This window comes from Suricata suricatta, chromosome 3, assembly GCF_006229205.1.
Source record: "Suricata suricatta isolate VVHF042 chromosome 3, meerkat_22Aug2017_6uvM2_HiC, whole genome shotgun sequence".
Lineage (NCBI taxonomy): Eukaryota > Metazoa > Chordata > Mammalia > Carnivora > Herpestidae > Suricata > Suricata suricatta.
This window is the reverse complement of record NC_043702.1, coordinates 89,159,990-89,187,689: the sequence shown is the minus strand read 5'-3', so window position 1 is coordinate 89,187,689 and position 27,700 is coordinate 89,159,990. Positions and strand designations below refer to the sequence as shown.

Here is a 27,700-nt window from a genome sequence, read left to right as displayed (position 1 = left end):
GTAGAGTTTAGATAGAAGTAGGGTTGAAAATGTGGTGGTCTTTCTTACAAGTGTCATCAATAACATCATCAAGAAAGAATGTGCTCCAGGACTGTCAGTCCCTGATTGGTGTGAACTTTGAGCTTTATTCTTTGCCTTTTGTGGGGGTACGTGTGTCTCTTTTTTATCATTAAGTATATGTATTATATTTGTTATTGAAGTACCTGCTTCTTACTGCCATTTAACTGTACCTTCTCTTTTCTAATTTTACTGTGACTCACTAGCTTGGAAATCAGTTAACCAACCTCTGTCAGGGAGGTATGGGAAGTAATTCTCAGAGCGTTTTGTGGCATGAGGAGCTCTGCTACATGGAAGCTTGGTTTTTTGCTGCTAGCAAATACTGTAGAGAGGTATGTTCCAGATTATTAGTGTGAGCTTTCAGAGAGGAGAAATATGACTATATTGTTTGGTTTTGATTCCCATGAATTAAAATATTTCACACATTTCACAGGAAGTTCCAAGAAAGAGGCCATGGACGGTGCTCCTTTGTTTTTGGCCCATTCTATCCCCTGGTCTTAGCACATTTTCTAGGGCTCGTCATAGATGGAATGAATGAGTAAATGCATTGATGATTTGTAGTCTTTCTAAATCCAGATAGACTTGTGAAAATCCCCGGTGCTCTCTGTGTTCTAAAAAAAGGTAGTGCAAGTAGTACTTTCTTGCCTCTGAGCGGGTATTATAAGGATTAACTAATGTCAGGAAAGGGCTTTGATATGACTAGATGAAGGGCATCCCATAACTGTAATCTTTTATTGCTACAATGCCATAAAACGCTTTTTGGGACATATAGCTTACATATTTTCCATAAAATTAATCCATAAATCATGTATAAAGTGTATCAAACCCAAAAGCAATAGCTTTGACCTTAGAATTGCTGCAGTGCTAGTGTGATGATATACTACCTACTACATCAGCAGTACTCTACAGTACATAAAATGTGCTTTCACATATTCAAAATGTGAAAACGCTTAAAACGAATGACTAGATGCCTTAAAAAATGATTAAATGTTTCAGAGCTTTTCATATGGAATTGTAAGTATTTTTAAGGCATTATTACAAATGCCACAACTTTTAGTTATTTTCACAAATTCGCATGAAATACTATTCAATTCAAAATGTTCAATAGAACTACCTTATGATTTTCTCTTTGGAAAGATAATCTTCATTTCCTGGTTTTCCTGCTTAATAGCTATGTACAAATGTCCGCAAAGCTTCTAATGAAATGTCAGCACACATAATCTTCTTGTTACATCATTTTCTTTATGTCACCTACATGGCAAATATAATAGTCACATTTTTTTCAGAAGAATACTCATTTTTCCTTCTCAGTTACACTATCAAACTTATGAGTAACTATGAAGGATGCAGATATATTATTATTACCAATATTGCCAAACAGTGATTACTCACTTTCCTTATACTTGAAGGAACTGTTACAACTTTCCCAGTATAATTTTTAAAAACACAGACATACCTGTTGCAAGTACACTTTTGCTTAAATAGGGCTATTTTGAAATACCTCTCTCTAACTGCTGTGTAATGTCTATAGAACATCAATTTACAAGTATTAAATCAGAATGGTGTGTGCATTCCTTCCCCAGAGGGACTTAGCAAAGTAGGTGACTATCATTGAAAGGGTATTTCTATCACAGATGCAAGGTAACCTTTAAGTTATACCAGACAGCAGATTTAGAGGACGGGACTCTTCCCTACTGGATTCTTTGCCTGCTGCCTGGCTCCCAGCGGCTGAGCTGAAACTTCCTCTCTCTGTTTCCCTTTCATTCTTTCAGGACTTTCTTTTTCCTTGCATCAAACAACTATTTAATTGAAATACCGGCTCCATGTACAACTCTTAGGGGATCATAACATATTTTGGCATCGACAGCTATGGCGTACTGTGTTGAACCATTAGTTTAGGTCCTTATATAAAAGTGACTGCTTCTAATGATACTCAGCATGAGCCAATGTTTCTCTTTGTTCACAAGAGCAAGGAAGATGGCACACAGTATGGTCTCTGAGTGCTCCAAGCATTCAGCACAGTGGCTGGCAGAAAGCATGTGATCAGCAAATGCCAGGTTGCTTCTCCTACCCAGACTCCTCCTTGCCTCTTTTTTTAAACTGAAGTACAGTTGACATATCATATTAGTTTCAGGTGTATGGCATAGTGATTCAACAATTATATACATTATGAAATGTTCAGCATGTTAAGTGTGAATACCATCTGTCACCATACAAAAAACTATTATAGTCTGATTGACTACATTCTCTATGCCATATTTTTCATCCCCTGTGACTTGTTTTATAACTGAAAGTTTGTCACTTCCCTCCCATTTGATTGAGAAAAACAAGACCATTTGGTATGAATTCCTCAAAAATTGCTCACACCATTCCCATTTCCTCCTTTTTGGAGAAGAAAGTGTCATGATAATACTCTGCTGCCCATGAAACATCCAGTTTTCTGAGTGAATACTTTTTCTGACTTAGTGTTTCTAAAACCTTTGTACATTGGTTGGAGTAACTACTAATCTTTCTCTCCATTGACATAATTTTAGCTAAGGCTTCTTTTCCCAGGAGATTCTAAGCAATCTGAGAGCATATTTCAATTTAGATACCAATTTCTGATATTTCTGCTTTAATTCTGATATCTGCATTTTCTATACAGCAGTCACTTAATGCTGAATTGAATTGTTTATATATGTAAGTACTATAAATAGTAGCATCATACTATTTATATTGATATTTTGATACTATTTGAATTGATATTTTATATTGGGGAGTACTATTTCAACTTGAGTAGTTTACACTTACATATTAAAATGATCTATATTTAAATGAATACTAGGTTCTTTTACCTGGACTAGTGAAGGGCTGTATGAAAGTGGAGCTCTTGTTTCTGAACAGAATATATATGTATATAGCATATTGTGATATTGTTCTTTTGTTCTAAAGGGGCAGGCCTTTAGGAATCCAGTTTATTTTTCCATGTGAATATAATTTGCTATTTTCATTTTTCACACTTCTTTGTCTGAGAAAAGGTTTTATTTTTATTTTTCAGCAAGTCTTAACCCAGGTTGGTAGAGGGTGTGGGGGGTGGATTACAGTTTTGCTTTATTCCCTCCTCTCTACATCTCTCAAGAAGACAAATATGGATTTATCTGACTCCAGTACTTTCTGCACTAACAAGTTGTATCTTAAGATTGCTTTTTCTCACATGTTTCCAATTGTGTGACAAGGTGGTATAAATTTAACAGTGTAGTTTATATTAGAGGCATGTCTTATAGAGAGTAGAGAAAAGGTTATTCAGAGGACATTAAGAATAACTTTAGGGTTGTTAAAGAGGATGTTTTAAATCAGGGATGATGTGTAAAGTCGAATTGGTGTTGGTCATGTCATCTATGAGAAGGATAATCCCAAATTTTCTCATTTATATGTTACGGTTTTCGTCTTATTTATGCTTTATAAAAACAAAAATGTTTGTTGGTTTTCCTATGGTGAATTGTTGGATTTTTTTTTTTTTAACCTTGTAAAAATTTTAAGACAAGTTGGAACCCTGACCCTGTGGTGTTTCATTTCACTCTGCAGTATGGGCTCAAAATGGTCATGTCATTATCACTCAGTGTGGGATTTAAGGGGCTGTGTTCTTAAAAATGTCCTCAATCATTTCATGATTTTTGAAGTTCTAAGAGTATAAAGTGATTGAAATATTTGATATTTTCTCTCTGAGATTTTTAAGCATCTTATTAAAACCTCATTCAAAATCACTGCAGCAAGGGGTTGAAAGCTAAATGGTCATGTTCAATCCTACTAGATGAAAAGGAATCATTTCTCTGTGCTGGATGACAGGTCTTTACTGCCCTCTGATGGACAGTCCGTGCGGTAGATGACCCGGTCCGCTTTCCTGGGAGAAGAGCCTCCTCTACTGCCCTTGGCCGCTGACAAGCACCACAGGGCCCTTGGCCCAGCCGACTTCTTAGCCTTAGGCTAGCTGGGGCAGCTGCGGCATTCAGTTTGTTGAGGAAGTTGGGTTATTTTAAACTTGTGTTTCTGTGGAGGGGAGATGAGATTAATCTTTTAGAGTATGTGAACAGGCAGAGTCTGTTCGGTGCAGGGGAAGGTATCCTCGCACCTCTAGTGGTGGCCTGCACAGAAGGGTGAAGGGCACAATGTCACTTCACAAGGGCGATTTTGTACCTCTGAGCCCTGGCCTGCATGGCAGGCTGCACTGGAGCGCTGGCTGCCGGCACGACACGAGGTAAACACAATCTGGTTTGCTTTTCTGTAGGACCTAAAGGTGAGATTAAGTTATGTGGCTGTGGTCACATGGCTAGAAAGCGGAGGAGCTGCAGTTCAAATCCTGACTGTGATTCCAAAGTCCAGGTTGTTTCCTGCATAGAGGATGAGGAAGGTAAAATGAACCTTAATAAAATAACGCTGAAATAAATGGGAAGGATGGCTCTGAAAGTTCATATATTGAAGATTAATAAAAATGGAGGAAACATAAATCATGAAGTCACATAAATATTGCTTTAGGAAGCAAGAGGTGGAACACAGAGTGTTGAATAGGTATCCATGGACTTCTATTACTCTTCTTTCAAATCCCATTTAATTTACTTATTTATTTTTTTTAAATAAACTTTTTTTTTTTTAATTTATTTTTGAGACAGAGAGAGACAGAGCAAGAGCAGGGAAGGGCAAAAGAGAGAGGGAGACCAGAATCAGAAGCAGGCCACAGGCTCTGAGCTAGCTGTCAGCCCAGAGCCCGACGCAGGGCTTGAACCCACAAATGTGAGATCATGACCTGAGCCGAAGTTGGAGGCTTAACCAACTGAGGCCTCTGGTGCCTCTGGACCTGTTATTTATCTCATGCTCATTGTGTCTCAGGCATTGAGTTAAGAGCTTTTTGTACATCATCTCTGTTCTTACCAGCCTACAGGTTAAAATGATTGAAAATCAAGGCAAGAAGTGCTGCTGAACGTTTCAGAGTGCTCCATGGCAACATGGACTAAAGTCTTTGTAGCTCCAAAACACTCCCTACAAGCCTACTTTCTCCTGTTTTAAAGTAGTTACTGTCAAAAGTTGACTCTTTGCTTTAAGTGTTTAGAAGAATAAATGAGGGGTGCCTGGGTGGCTCAGTCAGTTAAGCATCCAACCTGGGCTCAGGTCATGATCTCATGGTTCGTGGGTTTGAGCCCTGCATGGGGCTCTGTGCTGACAGCTCAGAACCTAGAGCGTATCTTCGGATTCCGTGTCTCCCTCTCTCTCTGCCCCTCCCCTGTTTATGCTGTGTGTGTATCTCTCTCAAAAATAAAATTAAAAAAAAACATTAAAAAATAGACTAAATGAACATACGCATTTCAGAGTAGTTTGTCAGACACTCTGAGCAGAGTCTTGCCCACTGTGGTGTGTTTCTGTCCATTTACCATGCCCAGCTGGTCGGGGAAGATGTTGATTTTCTGCTTAGAGGTAGCTGCCATGGCCCCCTGCTCCTTCTTAGTCTACTCAGGTAAGGCTTCCAGAGCACTGACAAATTGTTCACATCTGCAGGCACCCCCAGAGTAGGACTAAAGGTCTGGCAGCACTGTGAGTGATGCTTTGCTCCTGTTGCGTACTGCAGTTGTCAAAAGAAAGCAGGTCAGAGAGGAATGGTGCTGTTTCACTCACAGAAGGGACTCTTCAGTGAGAATTACAGAGGCTAGACATGCTTTCAATGTATTCTTTTAAAGTTTATTTATTTTTGAGAGAGGAGAGAGGAGAGTGGAGAGAGAGAGAGAGAAAGAGAGAGAGAGAGAGAGAAAACAAACGAGCAGGGGAGGGGCAAGCAGAGAGAGGGAGAAACAGAATCTGAAGCAGGCTCCAGGCTCTGAGCTGTCAGCACAGAACCCGACACAGAGCTTGAACTCATGAACCCTGAGATCATGGCCTGAGCTGAAGTGGGACACTTAATCGACTGAGCCACCCAGGTGCCCTTTCCTACCAATGTATTCTAATGGAAAGACAGACAGAAGAGCTGTGGGGTCACCAAACTCCCTGCCCCACCCCTGCCCAGCTGAGTAGGAAACCTAATTTTGATCCTTCCTTTCTCCTCAGTAAGCAAAGAAGTAGCATTATCTCTTCTGGAACCCAGTAGATTGTTTGCATGACATATCCCATGGCTCATGTGGTTGGCTGGAAAAAGCAAAGGAGAGAGATTCATGCTGAGACTACATTTGTCTTGAAATGGAGGGGAAAAAAGCATCTCAAGTAAATCTTAATGTAGATTAGGAAGTGTGGACTTCCAATTACTTCAAAGTGGCATAGGCTTTTGATAATGTGTTTCATCATGACAGGAATTATGAGATGCTCAGACTAATTCTCTGAAATCACAAGGGGGATAAAGAGTTCTAATAGCTTGTTACAGTAAGTTAGAGCCCAGGGAGTAGACTGTTATGGTCCACATTAAATCTCCATATCTAGACCATGAATTACATATTGATTTTGGGAGAGCAGAAATATAATAGAGTGTAGGTTGACAGTGAATGTAAATTAATAATTGTTTGGATGATTCAGAAATATCTTTCTTTGCATCATCAGTTTCTGTGTGGTCTCTGTGTGGAGAAAGAACTGATGTTTGTTAAGTATTGGATATCAGTACCCTGATGTTTATGTTCAGAAAGCACAGTCTTTTAACCAAGGGGAATAGTTATCCATTGGCTTGGATAAGAAGAAGAGAAGTAGAAAAAGACTCCTTGAGTTTATTGGTGGTGGGACAGGGATGGGGATGCAGATGAGCAGTGCTTGCTGTCATTGGGGCAGTGCATTCTAGTGCTGGGTGTGGATTTGTACTAATGAAATATAAGAGGTTAACAGAATCAACAAGCAACATGCATATATGTGTATGTGTATATGTGTTTATAGACTTACACATAAACTCATGCATACATATTATATCTAATATGTTATATAATGCATATGTAATATAATCTGTTATATTACAAATAAGTTTATATATACCATATAATAAATACATATAGTTGAGATATATAATGTATATCATATATAGGAAATAGAATTGGCTTAAATATGTTACACAATATAAAATTAGTATCATGTGTATTATATATTTAATACAATGTATAATACCATATAAATGTAATTATGCAAATATATACTATATACTTAATATAATATATACTACAATTGATTTATACATATATAAATGAATTCTGTTGATTGTGTGTTACAGAATGTCAAGTTCATGTAATGTTCTTGCATGGAATACATAGAGTCAGTAAAGCTGTGTTCTAAACTTAGAATCTGATTACACTAATTATCCTATAATTCATTGTGTGGCCAGTAAAGTACATCTTGTTGTATCCTGAAGTAAAAACTAGCACAGCACAAGCTATGTCTGAAATGACATAAAAAAATCTAAAAATTAGAGACGTGTACCATATGCAGTACTTTTTTTCTTGGGCTGTAAATTAGCGGCACACTCAGTGATGGCTTTGAATTGGTTTGTGCTTTTACACCATTAAGCCTTGTCCCTCTTCCATGCACTTTGATCTTGTGTCTTAAGTCTTTGAAATTGCTCAGCCAACACCTAACAGACAGGTGGATCTCTGCTGTGTGTTTTCTATCTGACTCGTTCTTTGTGCACAGGTGGCAGATCTTAGATTTATTCCGGTGTGTTTTGTGTCTTGTGAGGATGTAATACCAGGCTCTGGATTGAAAGTTGAATTTTTAACTTTAACTTATGTTGTGGATCCTAAAGCTAAAATTGTAATTTTATTTCATGTTGTTTAAGATGATTAAGGTTAAAAAAATAAGGTCGCCGCATCATCTAACAAGGGAAAAGCATCATACACACAATGTATGTGTCTTTTTTCTCCGGGGAAAAAACAGACACAGAGAAGGAAGTTTGTGAAGTGTTGCGCCCTGGGGATACATTCTTTGGGATTCACAATGTATATTTGGATAGTGTCAAGGACTCCTAAAAAGAGAAAACTGTAAATTTTATTTAACTCTGCATTATTCCTCACTTTATTTAATAGCAACGCTGCTCCTCTCGTGTCCTGATCTCAAAGGATGCAGCTGTTCCAATGAGAACAGTTTTGGGATTTCTTGAATGATAACATGTTATCTTCAGCAGGAATCAGATGAAGTGATTACTAAAGAAAGGCCAGAAGGCAGCCCATTACTTCCTTGTCCCCAGAAGTTGTTAAAATTCGGCATTTTTTTTCAGTTGTCTGTGTACTAACATTAAACCTATCAAAGAATGAATGCTACTTTATAATACTTATTATTTTCGTGATTTAAATGTAAACTACCCCCATAACTCAGATGACATTTCCACAATTCACTTTTACAGTGTAAACTGAGTTTGCACAAAGCACTCTGGGAAATTCCAGTCATGCAGGGAAGGAGGGGCTAAAAGAGTTGACACAGGCTTCAGGCCACTGCCTCCTGCTCACCCAGCTACAAAAGGGCGGTGAGATAGATTTTCTCAGTGCGCTATTGAACCAAGGGCTTGAATATCCTATGGTCCTGTCAGCCTGCGGGCTGATGGGGCATGTGTCAATTATTGCTTCTCTGATTCCCTTTAATTATTATATGTGGTGACTATTGTAGTGGGTAGTCATCTCAGCTAAAACTTTAGGTGCGCAAGAAATTAATTTCATCAGCTATGTTTGGTTATTTATTTTGAGCTCTTTGTAACACCAGAGACCCCCATTTTTTTCCTTTGGATCCTAATTTCTTAGTCATCCATTTATATTGGTCTCCACTTGAAAGGCCCTTATTCCTGATAGGCTGGCTGACATCTCTAGAATTCTATGCTGTGTCTCGTCCATTGTGCTGTGTCCCCACTGTGCTGAGCCCCGGGTCTGTGGGAAGTGCTCCGTCTCCTTAGCCTTCTCTGCCTGTACAGCCCAGGCTCCCGTTTCCTTTTGGGGTAAGCAAGCTACATGATCTCTCTGTCTCTGTTACTAACACTAATATCTCTGTTCTTATCAGTCTTACTCCAGACAGGAGAAAGGGGCAGGGAGGAAGTTTTTCTTTTCAGGCTAGGAGTTACTTGCCAGGGGAAGGGCATCCCTCCCTCAGAAACATCGAATACAACCTTCTTAATGGACAAGACTTCTGACGATACAAAAGGCAGAATCTTGTTGGGCTGTGTTCATTCACAAAAGTGTCTTTTAAAAGGTGTGTTTCCATCACCTTCTAATTAAAGTCTGTGTTTCTGTAAATGAAATGTATTTCTTAAACATGTTTCTCCCATCCCCCAATCCCACACAAAGACTTGGTTTCTGACTCAAACTCCACCCTTCAGAGTAACAGGCCTGCTGAAAGCTGCACTAGGGTTTGAGCGCGAAGACACTTTACACAGAATCTTTCAGGGTTTGGCCAGAGACCTGCATCCCGGCAGGTTTCTAGGCTTTTCTTCTGCTTCTGGTGCTTCCTTTCGTCAGGCAGAAGAGTGGTCCACGTTAAGAGTCTGGAAGTGCACTTTCCAGAACCTTTCCCTTTCCTGAGTGTCTAAGAATATAATTATATCAACAAACTCTAAAGAGACCACATTCACTCTCTTTTCATTTCTTCTGCCAATTTCCCTGAAATTGGAGATTTAAGGCATCTGGGAGTTCTGAAAATTAGTCTACTTTGCAAGGCTGCTTTGAGGACTGAGTGTGACACGATTGTTACAAAGTGTTGAGTACACTGTCTGCTCACAGTGTCTGGAGTACAGCTGCTGTTATTATACGGGAGCTGTAGCCACAGCCACCGTGAGAATGTCATCCCTGGCCACTTTTTAGTTTTGTGAGTGGTAGACAGGATGATAGGATCTGATATGTAATTCTCTGAGAAAAAAGATTTAAAACTTCTGAGATAAAAAAAAGATAATAGCATTTTCCTTGTTCAGTAAACTTCCTGGATCAATTAGAATATTTGGATTAGACCTATGTCCAAGCTCAATGGTATTTCTGTGTATTTCTTCATGTTGAAATTAGAATGCTAACCATGAGAAGGCTGGGTACCCCATTCCTCAATGCAGGGGCTTTGCGGAGTCTGGAAGGAAGGGGCCCAGAGAATGGCAGAGTTGCAGCAAAGAATAATAGGTGTACAAATAGAGTTGGGATAGACAAGTATTTAAGAATTCTATTGGGCCTTATGTTGGAGATTGCTTCCCTTAAACATATGCTAAGGAAACACAGAACAGACACCCCCCCTCCCCACCCAACTGCCTTCTCATTTAGGCAAAACCATCAGTTCATTCGTGTGATGCGTGTCTGGTGGTGACATTCCTCCCACTTATATTTAGATATGATTCTGCTTCCTACAGGGCTGTTTGCTCCAGCTTTAGTCATGGGCGGGAGGTTAACCATATGCCAAGCACTAGGTTAGTGTTGGGAATAGAGTGGTGAGCAGGACCTACATGTTTCTGCCATCATGGAGTTTAGAATCCAGTGGGAGAGACAAGGATTAAATCACACAGTTGGATTTGTAATTGCAAGTGTGGCAGGTGCTTTGTGGAAGGTAGTGCCCAAGCACGGGCAAGTGTTCTCTAAGAAAGTGACTTAAGATATGAAGAGTGAGAAGGAATTAAGTTAGCTCCCTCCCGGGGGTGGTCCATGTGATTTGGCTTCAGGAATTGTACATGTGGCTACCCAGGTATGGGAGGGGACTTGGAGCATTGGAAGAACTGAAGCATGGCCACCATGATGGCAGGACAGTGAGCAAACGTGGGTGGCCAGGTGATCAGGACCCTAAAGATGTAAGAAAGGGCCAGATGAAGTAGGCACTTACATGTCACATTAAAAATATTTGTTTGTTTGAGAGGAATGGGAAGCTACTGATGAGCTTTAATCATGGAAATGCCATATAGATAGCAAGCTACACCCAACGTGGTACAAATTTGAATTATTAAAAGATATGTGTCTGTGATATGGAGAAAGAATTGATGTCAGGGGTGCGGCCGGGTGGGGCAGTGCATGCTAGAAGTCCAGACAAGAAGCTGCATCTCTCATTCATACAGGAAATGTGGTGGTTTGGATGAGGGTGGTGACAGTGGGGATGAAGAAACATGGACAAATTGGATTGATGGTTAGGAAGTAAAACTGATGGGTGATTGATTGGATTCGATCTTTGTGAAAAGAATCCTTAGGGTGCTCATTAGACTATATAGGATGCACAGGTATTTCTAGTGTTTCTGGGTAGAAAATAATACTGTGATTATGCCATGGCACTACTGTTTCTCAGATATTTTTTCAATCAGTAACTTGGAAGTTATTTTTTGGATGACAGGAATCTCAAATAGTCTTAAAATTGCTGTTTCAAAACAGAAATAATTATTCCTTTGGGCAGAAAAAAATTGGAAGAACTAGATGTTTTATCCACCAAAATGTAGCTTATGTTTTGTTCTCATTTGTTCATCATGACTGTCTGCTACTAGAGAAAAGACGTATTGGGAAGCAGATATACTCCGTGTAACTGTTAGAGACTTGAAATTACGAAGAAAAAACATTATCTCAAGTATGCTCCAGTGCAATTCTTAGCCCTGGTGAAATTAATTCTAAAGTTGCTTAATGATAAATAAAATAGATGCTACCCTGCCCTTTTGCTTCATGTATTTGTAAAGCCTATGTACATAGTCTCAATGTTGTTACTTTTGCAGTGAACCTCTATGACAACCAACCATAAAAAAGCCTCCTTTATCAATCCCAACATGTATTGATTATACACTGTGCAAATAGCACTTCTTTTTTTTCTGAAGGAGAAGGAGTATACAGCTTAAAAATTTCAGCCTTCCAAATACCTGTTCCAGTTTGCTTCTGTGAAGTATAAAGCAAACAAATTTCTGGCTCTCCTAAAGTTTAGTCACCGCCTGAGTGGCCCATAAGCTAAAGGAGAAAGTCCTTCAGAAGAACACTGTGGGATTCAGCTTCTCTCCATTCCTGGTTTACTCTTCATTGCCTTTTTCACTTAACTGATACAAAACAGCTGAGTAAATGCTTTTCTTCTGCTTCTCCAGGGAATCTAGAGGGCTGAGTGGAAGCATTTATTGTAAGTAAAGTCAAAGTTGAGTGGAGCCATATTTATGGGATGAGAACACCCCATAAATATCCGTTGACAGGGAGCAGAGCCCCAGGAGTTCCTGGGCATCACCCGAGCCAGGCCATTGAGCTGAGACGAAGGCAGGGATGAAGGGCTTTAGGCAGGAAAGGAGTGGCTGTGCCCCGAGCCCCTCACCCCAGCTACACTCAGAACAGACCCTCTTCTGAATATAGTTTGTCTAATGGGCATTGCAAGGCTTCATTTGCGCAAGAGATACAGTCGTTTAACTGTAGTTAAACTGCAGTTGTGGAAAAGACCCGGGGTAGATGGAACTGGAGAGTCCAGCATCCGGGCTTCTGAGCTGTTTACTTTGAGCATGTTCTTTGACCTCACGCTTTGATGGTCTCTTCTAGCAAAGAAGAACGGTAGCAACAATGTGCATTAGGAAGATGGTAGTTGTTCAAAAAAATGTTACTGTTATTTGCTATGGTTATTCTAGGGACACATAATTTCTTCCTGGTGCTCGAGGTTTGCTTTGTTCACTAATCCCCTGAAATTTGCCAGTTCTTTATGCTCTTAAACAGTAGCTGAAGGATCCCCTTTCACATAATAAATTGTGAAGGGCCCCTGGGAACGGCTGTAAGTGTTGGTACAGGAGAAAGAAAAACTCTCAGCATTAACAGGCACTTTGTTACTTGTGTTGTATGTATTTTTATGTAATTTTCACTTGTTTTTTATGTTTTTCCTCTTTCACCTGCCCCTCCCCCATCTTGGATTACAACCATTTACAGAGTCCTTAATTCCTCCCTTGCAGTCTTAGGGTGCTACAGAGGAAGTCGGCATAACACAGTGTAAAGATCACCAGACTGGGTGTCTGGAATGGAATTTTCCATCCTATTTCTGCTCCAAATGACTTCGTGACCTTGGGCAACTCGTTGAATTTGTCTGGGCTTCGTTTGCTCCTCCAAAAACTGTGGGCTGTCACATTACCTTTCCATTCCCACATTTGAGACAGCAGGCTATAGGTTTTAGTGATCTGAAAAGACCCACTTTGTGTCAGAATGTAGTGAAGAATATGAGGCTTGAGATTTCCTTTTAGCTTCAGAATTTTTAGAAACTAGAATTCAGACCAGAAATATTGATAAACAATTTTTAAAAGGTGGTTTTCTGTCTCTGTGGTGTTTGCATTAGCTGATGAGTCGTTCAGATATATTTCTAATCTGCCTTGCTGTCAAGCTACTTTTAATGGATGTTCTAGCCACTGGCAACTAATAATTTGTAATCATAAATGATAAGTAATGGAGGCACTTTGCTTTTCAGTCAGAGGCATCTGTCCACAAAGATGAAATGGACTTAAAACGTGCTGTTAGGTGTCAAACAAAGGCACAATCATACAGAAAGAGCCTGGGATGTTAGCAACAGTGCTGATGCTTTCTGAAAGTATAAAAATTCAGTCCACATGGTCTGTGGTGGCCTTCATGGAATCATAAACTGTCTCCAAAAGTAAATCTTTATTCCTATGAAAACGAAGGTACAGCTCTGCACCGTTGCTGTTAAAATCTCTAATGAGAAATATTGGAATACTTTAGCATACATGTTCTTACAGACCACAAGTGTGTTTTGAAAATAGCTTTAGTATTAATAAAGGATTTTTTCTTGGTTCCTGTGAAAAGTATAATGGAATTTTTTAAATAAAATGCATTATGGTTTAAATTTTTTGTCATTTAAAATTTTTTCCATGTTTTTACATTTTCTGCATTGTGTTTCAATTGATATACGACGTATAACTCAGTAATGGATAGATATTATGAACAAGTTCTCTCCGTCAGTTTAGGTGATGCTGTATGGCTTTAATGATCTTCTGCTAGTAGAAGTTATTAATTAACATGATAGATTCAGGAGGCGTCCTGGGTGGCTCAGTTGGTTAAGCATCTGACTTCAGCTCAGGTCATGATCTCAGTTTCCCGAGTTCGAGCCTCACCTGGGGCTCTGTGCTGACAGCTCAGAACCTGGAGCCTGCTTCAGATACCGCGTATCCCTCTGTCTCTGCCCTTCTCCTGCTCTGTCTCTGTTGCTGAAAAAATAAATGTTAAAAAACAAAACAAAACATGATAGATGCTGAAATGTAGACTTGAGAATGGCCATCCCTTTTGGCTTCCATCAGTGCCTCTGCCTCCAATGGTCCCTCTCAATTTCTGGTTTGCTGCTTTAGCTCTAACAAGCTTGGGAAACCAAAGCATTAAGATTGCTAAGCTTTGTACTAGGTAAACGTCTATAGACCTGAAGGAGAGACAAAAATGTCATCTTTAGGAATAAATTGGCATTACATTAGGTGCACAGATTTTGTAAGATATACTTAATGTTTCATTTATTTTTATATTTCCAGAGTCTAATATATTATTTATCAAGTAGCAGGTAATGAGTAACTGTTATTTTAGTGAATGAAAGCTCAGATGCCACTTTTTCATTTCTTGGGTTCTTTGATGTGTTTTAGAAAGTGAGATTTCTCAGATATTTGTTTCCTATGCAATAGAAGCATTATTTTAATTACTCCATGGTTGATGTGAAAGCCTTTTGAGAAGTGAAAGCTACTGCATAAATTTTAAGCTATTTCTAAGAGGCGAGGCATCTTACAAGTAAGTCAGTGTTATTTTATATCACATTTGGTAATGTTGAAGTTTATGAGTGCTTTGGTATAGTAATTATCCACCAATAATTTGGTTAAGGTATTAAAGCTTTGCATTGATATTCAATCCCATTGCCCAAGTTGAAAGTAAAGCAATGTCAGGATAATAAAAGCAGTTGTTGACAAAAAAAGAATATTAAAATAAACATCTCCTCCTATTGCATGAATGGTACTAAGTCAGGGTTGCTTCCTAAAACTGTGGTAAATGCTGTGCAAAAGCCATGGAATGTGATTATTCTCTCTGACCTCTTGAATTCCCTTCCCTTTGTTGTAGGTATCTCATTGAATGCCTCACCTAAAATTCAGGCATCCAGCAGGTTGTCCTAAATATGATGATTTAGATTGGGAGATACATTCATCTCAACTAATCCAGTTAAGGATAACTTAATTAAGAGAATAAAATGTGCCAGCACTTTTCCTCTTCTAGAGGAGTATTACATTAGAGCATTCGCATATTTGCACTTTCTGCAAAAAACACAGGCAAGAAAAACAAAGCATCACAGATTCTTATATGTGAATGTGACCAAGAATCCATCAGTGCTAGCCTTTGGTGTTCAAAGATTTTACCTTCTAAATCAGAATGTTAATGTACCAGCTAAAACTGTTGTGATTTAAGAGATTTATTGGTTTATTCCAGAATGACTGTGTTTATCATACAGAAAAGGTAGTAAGTTGCAGGTGAATTATGTTTTTGCACAATATTGGTCCAGGTAAACAAGTACTGAATTACTATTCTTATTATACCATTAAAATGTTTTCTGAGAAATGTAACATAGCATGAGTTTTAGTTTAAAGATGTGCTATGTTTAATTAAACTTTTAATCCTTTACTAGTTCTAAATTTTGTTTTATTTGTATTACTTAGGGCCTGTTTTCAATTAAGGAATACCAAATGATTGATGTTTAAAAGCACGTGTTTCCTGTATGTTTCTTTAGGTTATTATCTCAGATAAATATTGTGAATATAATCACATTTTATATATATAGAAAATTTAAAGGTGGTATTCATTTTCTCTAGGCAACTGCTTAAAACTTTAATATGTTTTATTTCTGAACTTAGACAAGGATACAAGATTTCTCCAACTGTAGTTCACATTTTACTTAAATGTGCATGTTTTCTGAAATGGCAACATCCCTCAGGGCTGTGTGGTTTTTGCTAGTGTGTGTGTTTAAAGTTCATAGGCAAACACAACTGAATAAATCATGGGACACATTTTGTCTCTATGCCTGAGAAATGCAAATTGTTATAGGTCAGTTGCTTAAAGGTCTCGTCTCCATCTTGTATATCTTGTTTGCAATTTGTTTTTCGTTTATTCCAAGCATACGCAAGTCACTTTATATTTGCTTGTTATTTACCTGTTATTCAGTTGTCTGCAAAGTGTGCTTTTAACACGAGGAGAAACTATTCTGCCCTGACTGTGCCTTCCTAAATGTACTGACTAATGCTTATCAGCATGTACGTGTCTTACCGTGCAAGACCTGCATCCAAACTTTCCAGGCTCAGGAGGGGGAAATCATTGATCACATGTCACCTTGATTACTTGTACTCATATCCAAAGGAATATTAACTACCGGATGGGAGAGATCATAGCTAAGCTGAGAAACAAATCTGCCTTGTGATGTCATGATCACACATACCACTGCACACCCTGGGAAACACACACACACACACACACACACACACACAAACCCTCTTTTCAAATACAAAGCCGGAGCCCAAGCTTGGAGTCTCACTGCTCTGGAATCCCATTCTAGTCTACCATTTACTAGGTGTATAACCTTCAATGCACTCTGTAAATTCTTTGAGCTTAGTTTCCCCAACTGACAAAATGAGCATTCTAGCCCGAGTCAGAGGACTGTTGTAAGAAACAGGAAAGAAGGAGGGAAAGCACTGAGCAAATTGCTTGTGGTATACTACAAACCAGTACTATGTTGTTGTTGTTGTTTTCAAATGTCTTGATTTGTGGTGTAAATCACGGTTGATTTCAAATTATGAATGATTTAGCAACCACCTGGTAAAGTTCTTGAATATGTAATAGTCCTCTGGTATCATCCCAGCCTACCACAGCACTGCCAGCCCTAACAAATAATAATAATTATTTTTTAATAGGTATATTTTGTCTTCCATTGATCTACGAAAATTTTTGCTGTTTGGTGCACTTCTTTGTAGATGGGAGAATATGAAACCTAAGGGAAGAATAGTAATGTTCAGGGTTTAAAATATTAATGGTTTCAAATAACAAAAAAGAGCTACCTTAATTTTGAAAGTAGGTAAGGAACTTAAGAAGGAAACATTTTAATAGGAGAATAGGTTAGTAAACTGCTTTAAAAACAAGAATAAAGACCACTTTGTAAGGTGTTCTGGATGAATTAAATTTAATATTAACTTTTTCAGATTGGTTAGAAATGGTTTGATTTTTCTGATCTTCTTTCTTTACACACACTAAAAGTCCTAAGGGAACAATTGTGTGTAGTTGCTACATTAACAAGTAAAGATAAGCAGACAGCCATTATGTAAAAACCTAGTCCTTAGAAAAAGAGCTTCTTTCGGTTTTATCTGATAGTTGTTTTATATTATTCAAGGCTGATTTTAGATTTTAAAAGTTTGCTACTAGGATATATTTTTTGGAAGTATTTATTTTTTTAATTTATTTATTTTTTGACAGACGGAGAGGGAAAAAGGGTGAGGGAGGGGCAGAGAGAGAGGGAATGAGAGAGAATCCCAAGCAGGCTCTGCACTGACACAAACCATGAATGAGATCATGAGCGGAGTTGAAATCAAGTGTGGATGCTTAACTGTCTGAGCCACACAGGTGCCCCTGGAAGTATTTCTTTACTGAGTAACCATGGTGATTATTTTTCTTTGGCACTAATAAAAATTTGGGTGCACAGTCTGACATGATGGCCAAGGGATGGCATACTTGAACTGAGATTGCTCTGGAGCATCTGGACACGTGAAGCCTTTAAAGGATTTTCATGTAGTGATGAACATCTCAATGTGCAAAGTATAAAATTGTGGTTGATCTAGGAGAAAATCACCAGAATTCAGGGCAATTGGTGAAGTCAGCCTGTGCCTAGAGTTCCAGCTTTTACGTGCATTTACTGTGGCATGAGCAGCCAGTGGGATGCCATGCCTAGGAAATGTGTGGGCAAACTCAAGGGTACTGCAGTCATTAGTAGCTGACTTCCTTCGATGAAACTTCCTGTCCATTTCAGCAGGAGGAGGCTCCAGGATGGGGTCACTGAAGGGACATGCCGGTATTTTCTGTGTTAATCTCACTCATGAACTGATCAGTCACTGGCACAGTAGGTCTACATAACCAGATAGGGCTGTGAGGAAGAACTGGGAAGAGCCCCAAACCGATGTCCTGTTAAAAGTGAGAGATCCTCACTGTGGCATGGGCCCCAAATGCAAGTTCCTGTGTCTCTGGGATGTAGATGTCTCTTCCTAAATGCATGTTCCTATGTACACATTACTTTTTCTAGAAATACAATGGGTGGACATGAAAACATATTCCCTGAAGCAGTTAAATGGCATTTGGAGTGTTTGATCAGATTCAGGGAAAGAGAGAAAGACTGCACCTTCTTTCCCTTACCTATCTGAATGAAAATGTTTCTCAGGGTGTGAATTACCTTTATTATTATCACAACTTAGATGTAGAGGCAAAAGTTACATGATTGAGCTGATAAAATTTTCTTGAGTTAACATTACATATTAAAGTAAAGTGAAAGAGAGGGAAGTATATTCTTTCCCATTGGCATAAAATGTGATTACTTGCCATCCTTATGATGTTATAGCATCGGCCTATTGGATAAGGCTGGCTGGTGTGTCTTCAGATCAGATGACGAACAATGGACACTCTTTTGTCTGTCCATTTCTTTGTGAGACCCTTTCCCATGAAAACGTATTCAGTAGTTAAAAGAAGCAGCATGTTATGAACTAATGTTGGAAGCTTTGCCTGGCATCAGTACCTATCAGAAATCCAAAGGGGTGTATTTCAGGGACTGTAGGGGTAGGATTTCCCATAGGCAGTTCATTAGTGCTGCTGCTGCTTTCGTTACATCCTCCCCCATCAGATATTTCATGCAATTTACTCAGCAAGTAAAAACCAAAAGTGGGGACACCTATTTAGCAAATGAAAATATATTTAGGATGCTTTGGAAAGTTATTTTTTTAAAACGTATTTCTCTTCTGAGCCACCTGCAGTATTGAGCTGAAGGCTTAGAAGCATGAAAAATCCTACTTTATTAAGACACTGGGTTTAGGGATTTTCTTTTAGATCGAAATATTGTCTACTTAGAAAGTATTAATATTGAGTTAGATATATAGGCTTTGGAATGTACTGGTTATAATGATACCAATCATTTCTTAAGTGTGTATTGTCTCCTTGCACCACATTGTGCCACTCATCCTCAGAACAGTTCTGCAAGCCCGTGCTTTTATTCTCTCCCTAATGTAGTTAAGGAAACTAAGGCTTAGAAATGGGAGTAATTCATCCAAGTTTACATTGCTGGTAAGAGAGGGAGACGGCACTTCAACAAAGGCAAACTGATCAGCATCCACACTCTTCACAACTAAATGATACCGTCCACTCAAGCTCATAATTTCATACTGGTTGTGTTGCGAAGTGTGCAGACTGACCCATTTTTGTGTGGAAGGCGGCGTGGAATCTGTGAGTAATTGACATCCTTGTCTTTGTGCCCGTAGGCCCCTGGGGAAGGTGCGCAGGAGACTGTGGACCAGGAGGAGTCCAGAGTCGTGCACTGTGGTGTTTCCACTTGGAAGGGTGGACGAGTCACCTCTCTAACTGTGATGAGGACAGCAGGCCTCCAAAGGAAAGAAGCTGCTTCCGAGTCTGTGACTGGCACAGGGACCTCTTCCAGTGGGAGGTGTCTGACTGGCACCACTGTGTGCTGGCCCCTTCCGGCCTCGGCCACGCTGCGCCCCGCCCAGCCGAGTGTGTGACAGCGCAACATGGCTTACAGCACCGGACCGCGCGCTGCATTCAGAAGTTGAACAGAACTGTGGTTGGAAATGAAATATGTGAACACTTTGCCCCCCAGCCCCCCACAGAGCAAGCTTGTCTCGTTCCCTGCCCCCGGGATTGTGTTGTATCTGAGTTCTCGCAGTGGTCAGAGTGCAGCAAGGGATGTGAGAAGCGATTGCAGCACAGAACCGGGGCAGCCATCGCTCCCCCTCTCTATGGCGGTTCTCAGTGTCCCAATCTGACCGAGTCAAGAGCCTGTGACACGCCTGTTTCCTGTCCTCTTGGAGAAGAGGAATATACTTTTAGCCTTAAAGTTGGACCGTGGAGTAAATGTAGGCTGCCTCATCTTAAAGAAATTAACCTAAGCGGAAGAACTGTCTTGGATGTTAGCACTGATTCAAAGGAGCGGGTCACCTTTAGACATCAGAGTTACAAGCCACATCACCATTCCAAGCCCTGGGACTTAGAGATCGGTTATCAAACCCGGCAGGTCTGGTGTACCAGAAGTGACGGAAAAAATGCTATGTTAAGGTAAGGAGGCCTTCAGTGTTTATATCTTTGCTTTGCCTAGATATTTTATAATGTGATTTTATAATATTTCTTTATGATTTCCTACAAAGGGAATAATTATAACCCGGTTGGGGGTTGGGGTTTTAGAAGTTCGACATAAGAGGTTTTCAATTTCAATTATGAATATTTCAGAGTATAGACCAGGCAGAGCTCTGAAATCTTGCATGATTCTTGCATGATGTACAGCTATATACAATAAGGCATACATTTCCACATTTTATCAAAGTATCAACAAGTTTAAAAAAACATTTATTACCACAGTAATAAAAGACTAGATCTTTCTTTATAATCATAAAAATTCACCTTTACTCTCAACCTTGGTATATAAATTATTCACAAATTATCATTTTTCATAATGTTTATGTTTTTTCATTTTTTAAATGCTTATTTATTTTTGAGAGAGATAGAGAAAGAGAAAGAGTGAGAATGAGTGGGGGAGGGGCAGAGAGAGAAGGAGACACAGAATCTGAAGCAGGCTCCAGGCTCCGAGCTGTCAGTGTAGAGCCCGACATGGGGCTTGAATTCATGTGCCGTGAGATTATGATCTGAGCACAAGCCTGGTGCTCAACTGACTGAGCCACCCAGGCGCCCCATATTCATGTTTTATAAACTTGTTTTTATTTACTTTTGTTTTCATGATTAAGAAGGTTCTCTAACATTTTAGTTGTAGATTTTTTATAGTAGTTATAATAGCAGTAAGTTAATGTAAGAATGCTTTCTTATGGCATCGATTTGAAAAAAATATTGCCTTGCACAGTAGTAATTAGAATTACAAACCTATAGAGGGAATGGACTAAAACTTTTAAAAAGAATAGTTGAAGCTATTAAGGCTTAGAAATTATTTGTAATTGTTTTACTTTAAATTGTAGAACAAAAAAAAAATCATGACCTAAGTGTATAGAAATATGCTCAAAGTAATATTTGTTTAATTTTCCCCTGAAGGTCTTAAACAGAGGCACTGGTATGTTACCAAGTTTTTCCAAATTTAAATGCCTTTCAGTAGAACTTACATTACCAAACAGTGAATCACTCATCTCTAGAATTAATCATTATGATCAGTTACTGTTTTCTCAGAACCCACAGCTGGCTGGGAGAGTCTCAAAAGACTACTCTGCTATTCAAGAACAAAGTAATGTGATGATTGTTTTTTTATTTTTCATTTGACTTCACAAATAAGCATATTTCATCTTTGATTCTTCTTCTGATTTATGCCATATGCAGTTGGCAAGTCCATTGAAGAGTTATTTTCTGCCTTTTATTTCCTCCCTCTGTGAAGCCCAAAAGATTAAGCAGAGGATGTGGGGGATTATTGTTTGAATGTGTATGTGGATTCTGTGAAGACATTGTTTTCTTAATATTCCAGAGAATGTTTTCAGTTTTAGTTTGCTTGTGTTTGCCATGGGTTTTTTTTTGCCTTTTTTTTTTTTTAAGTTAAGAGACTTTATTTTTAGAGTGGTTTTAGATTTACAGAAAAATTGAGTGGAAAATACAGTTTCTATATAGCTTCTCATCATTCCCCTCCACACATAGTTACATGCACACATCTTGCATCAGTGTAGTGCATTTGTTACAATTCATGAGCCAATATCAACATATTTTATAGTCCATTGTTTACATTAGGATTCACTGTGTTGTACATTCTATGGGTTTTGACAAATGTTAAAAGGATATGTCCATCATTACTGTATCGTATAGGATGGTTTCACTGCCCTAAAACTCTGTGCTTCACCTGTTGAGCCCACCTGTCCTCTCCCCAGTTACCTGGTAATATTTAGGAATCTTTTTTACTGATTGCATAGTTTTATCTTTTCCAGAGTGTTGTATAGTTGGAGTGATACAGTATATTGCATTTTGTTATTGGCTTCTTTGGCTTAGCAATATGTATTTAAGATTCCTCCAAGTATGTCCGTGGCTTGAGAGCTCAGTACTTTTTTAAATTTTTTTATTTTTTGGTCACTGAACAGTATTTGTTGGTTTACAAACTATCCCTATACACACAGGGCAGGAAGAGACGGAAGAAAGAGGCAGGCTGCTCCGATTGGTAGGTGGCAGTTTAGTAAGCAAGAGAACTTACTTACGAGGCTCATCTTGGGTGGCTGCAAGACAAGCAGATCTCTGCACCCACCTGCCAAATCTTAAAAGTTTAGATAGAGGCCTTAATTGGTTTCCGTCACGTATTCCATCTAGATGGCCTCAAAACACCTTACTCCTAAGGCCACTTAGAGCAGCTCCTACTGTGTGCAGAGCATACATCCCAAAGAGAAGTGAGGGGGTGAGGAGCCTCCAAATGCCTGGGTCTATACTGAAGGTCAACTGGCAGTCACATCCTCTTGATTACCTCCTACAGCAGTGTTCTGTTGCATGGATATATCACAGTTTGTTATCCATCCACCTGTTGAAGGGCACCTTGGTTGCTTCCAAGTTTTGGCAGTTATAAATAACGCTTCTATAAACACTCATTTGCAGATTTTTATGTGAACATATGTTTTCAACTCATTTGGAGAAATACTAGTGGGCACATTCCTATATATTACAGTAAGAATTTGTTTCATTTTATAAGAAACTGCCAGACTGTCTTCCAAAGTGGCTGTATCATTTTGTGTTGCCACCAGCAATAAATGAGCATTGTGATTGCTTCACATTCTGGCCAGCATTTGCTATTGTCAGTGTTTTGGATTTTTGCCATTTTTTAATAGGTGTGTAGTGGTATTTTATTTTAATTTGCAATTCCTTAATCACATATGGTGTTCAGCATCTTTTCATATGTGTGGTTGTCATCTGTAGTTCTTCCTTGGTGAGGTGTCTCTTCAAATCTTTTGTCTATTTTTTGAGTTGTTTTCTTATGGTTGAGCTTTATAAATTCTTTGTGTTTTGGATACCAGTCCTTTATCAGATACGCGTTTTGAAAATATTTCCTTCCAGTTGATGACCACCTTTTCATTCTCTCAACAGCATCTTTCACAGAGAGTTTTGTTTTGTTTGTTAGTGAAATCCAATTTATTAGTATTTCTTTCATGGATTATTCTTTGGTGTTGCATCGAAAACAGCAACTCTTCTAAACCTAAGATCAACTAGATTTTCTCTTATATTGTTATCTAGGGGTTTTATATTTTTACATTTTACATTTAAGTCTATGATTCAGTCTGAGTTAACTTTTGTGAAAGGTAAAATTTTGGTGTCTGTATTTTTTTTTTTTTTGCATGTAGATGCCCAACTGTTCTAGTACCTTTTGTTAAAAAAACTCCTTTTTCTATTGAATTGCCTTTATTCCTTTGCCAAAGATTAGTTGACTAAGTTTATGTGGATCTATTTCTGGGATCTCTGTCTTTAGTCCATTGATCTATTTATTCTTTGCTAATAAAACAATGTCTTAAATACTGAAGATTTATAGTAAGTCTTGAATTTGGGTACTGTAAGTCCTCTGAATTTGTTCTTTTTTTAAATATTGTATTATCTATTCTGGGTCTTTTGTTTTTCCATATAAACTATTGAAATAGTTTTTTTCAATATCTACAACATAATTTGCGAAAATTTTGACTAGGATTGCTTGTAGTGTATGGATCAATTTGGGAAGAAATAACATTTTTTAAATATTTATTTTTGAGAGAGAGAGAGAGTGAGCAGGAGAAGGGCAGAGAGAGAAGGAGGCAGAAACCTGAGCAGGCTCTATGCTGTCAGTGCAGAACCTATGAACCATGAGGTGATGATCTTAGCTGAAACCAAGAGTCAGAAGCTTAACCGACTGAGCCACCCAGGTGCCTCAAGAAACGATATCTTGATAGTATTGAGTCGTCTTCTCCATGTACCTGCAATATTTCTCCATTTTTTTAACATCTTTGATTTCTTCATCAGTTTTATACTTTTTTAATATACATTTTGTATCTATTATATATTACCCTGTATTCTGCAACCTTGTTATCATCCCTTATTAGTTCCAGGACTTTATGTAGTTATTGTTAAGATCCTTTGGGATTATCTATGTAGATAAGCATATCATTTGCAGGCAAAGGAAGTTTTATTACTCCTTTTTTCCTTTCTCTTTCTTTCTTTTCTTTTTTTTAATTCTCAACTTAGGTAACATACAGTGTAATCTTGGTTTCAGGAGTAGAATCCAGTGGTTCATCTCTTACATATGACACCCAGTGTCATTCTGAAGAGTGTCCTCTTTAATACCCATCACCCATTTAACACTGCCCCCTGCTCAATCCTCAGTTTGTTCTCTGCATTTAAGAGTCTCTTATGGTTTTCCTCCCTCTCTGTTTTTATCTTAGTTTTTCTTCCCTTCCCCTTTGTTCATCTGTTAAGTCTCTCAAATTCCAGATATGAGTGAAATCATATGATACCTTCTCTGATTGATTTATTTCACTTAGCATAATCCAGTTCCATCCACATTGTTGCAAATAGCAAAATTTCATTCTTTTTCATCATTGAGTAGTATTCCAATATATGTAAATGTAGATACTATCTCACACCAGTCAGAGTGGCTAAAATTAACAATTCAGGAAACAACAGATGTTGGTGAGGATGTGGAGAAAGGGGAGCCCTACTGCACTGTTGGTGGGTATGCAAATTAGTACGGCCACTCTGGAAATCTATATACCTTTTATTTCCTTTTTGTACCATATATTATCTAGGACATTGAGTATGACATCAAATAGGTGTAATACAAATGGACATCCTTGCCTTGTTCCTGATCTTAGCAAGAAAAGAATCTGGTTTCTCACAATTAAGAATGATGTTAAATGAAAGTTTTTTTGTGGATGTTCTTTTTCATGTTGAAGAACTTCTCCATATTCCTAGTTTGCTGAGGATTTTTATTATACATTAGTGTTGGTTTTTCTCAAGTGCTTTTTATGTATATATAGACATAATGTATGATTTTTCTCCTTTAGTCTATAGATAAATTAGATTGTGTTGACTTTTGAAATGTTGAACCAGCATTGCATACCTGGAATAAATCACATTTGGTTCTGATATAGTGTTCTTTTTATGCATTGTTGGATATTATTTGCTAATATTTTGTTGAGAATTTTTGCATATATGTTTATGGGATATATTGGTCTTAGTTTTCCTTTCTTATAATGTTTTTGTTTTTTGGCAATAGGATAATGCTAGCCTCATATAATAGATTAGGCAGTATGTACTCTGTTTTGATTTTCTGAGATAAACTATAGCAAATTAGTATAGTTTTTTTTTTCTTGACTGGTAGAGTTCAACAAAGGACCTAGTGCTTTCTGGTTTGGCAGGTTACTGGTTATTGATTCAATTTCTTTAATAGATATGGACCTATTCATATGATAGATTTTCTCCTTGTGTGAGTTTTAGCAGGTTATGTATTTCATTCATCTAAGTTATAAAATTTGTGAGCATACAATTGTTTATAATATTCCTTTATTATCTTTATAATATCCATAGGATCATTAGTGATGACCTCTCTTTCATTACTTATTAGCATTCACTAGTACCTTGTATCTTTTTTTTAAGTCTTAGTTAACTTGGCTCGAGGTTTATCAGTTTTACTGATGTTTGTTGAGAACCAGCTTTTGCTTTCAGATGTTTTCCCTACTGACTATATACTTTCAGTTTTATTGATTTTAGTTCTAATTCTCACTGTCTTCATTTTGCCTACTTTGGATTTAATTAGCTCTTCTTTTTTAGTTTTCTAAGATAGCTTATGTTATTGTTTTTAGATATTTCTTTTTTTCTAGTATGTGAATCCCTTGCCATACATTTCTTTCTAATTACTGCTTTCACTGCATCCACACATTTTAATAAGTTGTATTTTTATTTTCATGTAATTCCAAATATTAAATTCTCCTGTGACTTCGTCTTTGACCCATGTGTTATTTGCAAGTGCAGTGTTTGATGGCCAAGTATTTGGGGATTCTCCTCCAGCCATTTCTCTGTTATTGATTTGTAGTTTAATTCCATTGTGTCCTGAGAGTATACTTTTTTGGTGATTTCTATTCTTTAAATTTGTTAAGGCGTGTTTTATGGTCTGGAAGTGTGGTCTGTCGTGGTGAATGTTCGGTGTAAAGATGAGTATAATGTGTATTCTGCTATTGTTAGGGAATGTATTCTATAAGTGTCAATTATATCTAGTTGATTGATGGCCCTGTTCAGTTCCACGATGTCCTTACTGATTTTCTGCCTGCTGGATCTGTCTGTTACTGATTGAGGGGTGTTGAAGTCTCCAACTGTAATAGTGGATTCATCTACTTTTTCTTTGTAGTTCTTTCAGTATTTGCCTCATGTATTTTGGTGCTCTGTTGTTAGGTTCATCCATATCAAGGAGCAGTATATCTTCTTGGAGAATTGCCCCATTGTTGTTATGTAATGCTTCTCTGTATCTCTAATGGCTTTCCTTGTTCTGAATTCTGATTTGTCTGTAATGAATATAACTATTCCAGCTTCCTTTTTGCTTACTTTTAGCATGGTAACTTTTCATTTTTAAAAAGTTTTTTTTTATTTTTAATGTTTCTTTATTTTTGAGACAGAGAGAGACGGAGTGCGAGCAAGGGAGGGGCAGAGAGAGAGGGAGAAACAGAATCTGAAACCAGCTGCAGGATATGAGCTGTCAGCACAGAACCGGATGCAGGGCTTGAACCCACAAACCACAAGATCGTGACCTGAGCCGAAGTCAGACACTTAACCAACTATGTACTCTTTACATATTAATCAATCTGTGTCTTTTTTTTAAAGTAGCTTATTGTCAAATTAGTTTCCATACAACACCCAGTTCTCTTCCCCACAAGTGCCCTCCTCCATCACCACCACCTCTTTTCCCCTCTCCCCCTTCAGCCCTCAGTTTGTTTTCAGTATTCAATAGTCTCTCAAGTTTTGTGTCCCTCTCTCTCCCCAACTCTCTTTCCCTCTTCCCCTCCCCCGGTCCTCCATTAGGTTTCTCCTGTTCTCCTGTTAGACCTATGTGTGCAAACATATGGTATCTATCCTTCTCTGCCTGACTTATTTCACTTAGCATGATACCATCGAGGTCCACCCACTTTCCTACAAATGGCCATATTTCATATATATACCATATCTTCTTGATCCACTCATCAGGTGATGGACATTTAGGCTCTTTCCATGTTTTGGCTATTGTTGACATTGCTGCTATGAACATTGAGGTACATGTGCTCCTATACATCAGCACTTCTCTATCCCTTGGGTAAATCCCTAGCAGTGCTATTGCTGGGTCATAAGGGAGTTCTATGGATAGGTTTTTGAGGAAACTCCACACCGTTTTCCAGAGCGGCTGCACCAGTTTACATTCCCACCAACGGTGTAGGAGGGTGCCCGTATTTCCACACCCTCGCCAGCATCTATAGTCTCTTGATTTGTTCATTTTAGCCACTCTGACTGGCGTGAGGTGGTATCTCAGTGTGGTTTTG

The 27,700-nt window shown here is 38.4% G+C and overlaps 1 protein-coding gene across 1 annotated transcript in view; it reads left to right on the top strand.

Annotated features, from left to right (window-relative positions):
- THSD7B (thrombospondin type 1 domain containing 7B) overlaps positions 1–27,700 on the top strand; it is a 730,459-nt gene that overhangs the window by 141,019 nt on the left and 561,740 nt on the right. The window contains exon 2 of the mRNA XM_029933012.1: positions 19,460–20,270. Within this exon, the coding sequence (XP_029788872.1) occupies positions 19,460–20,270 (811 nt within the window). The remainder of the gene's footprint in view (positions 1–19,459; positions 20,271–27,700) is intronic.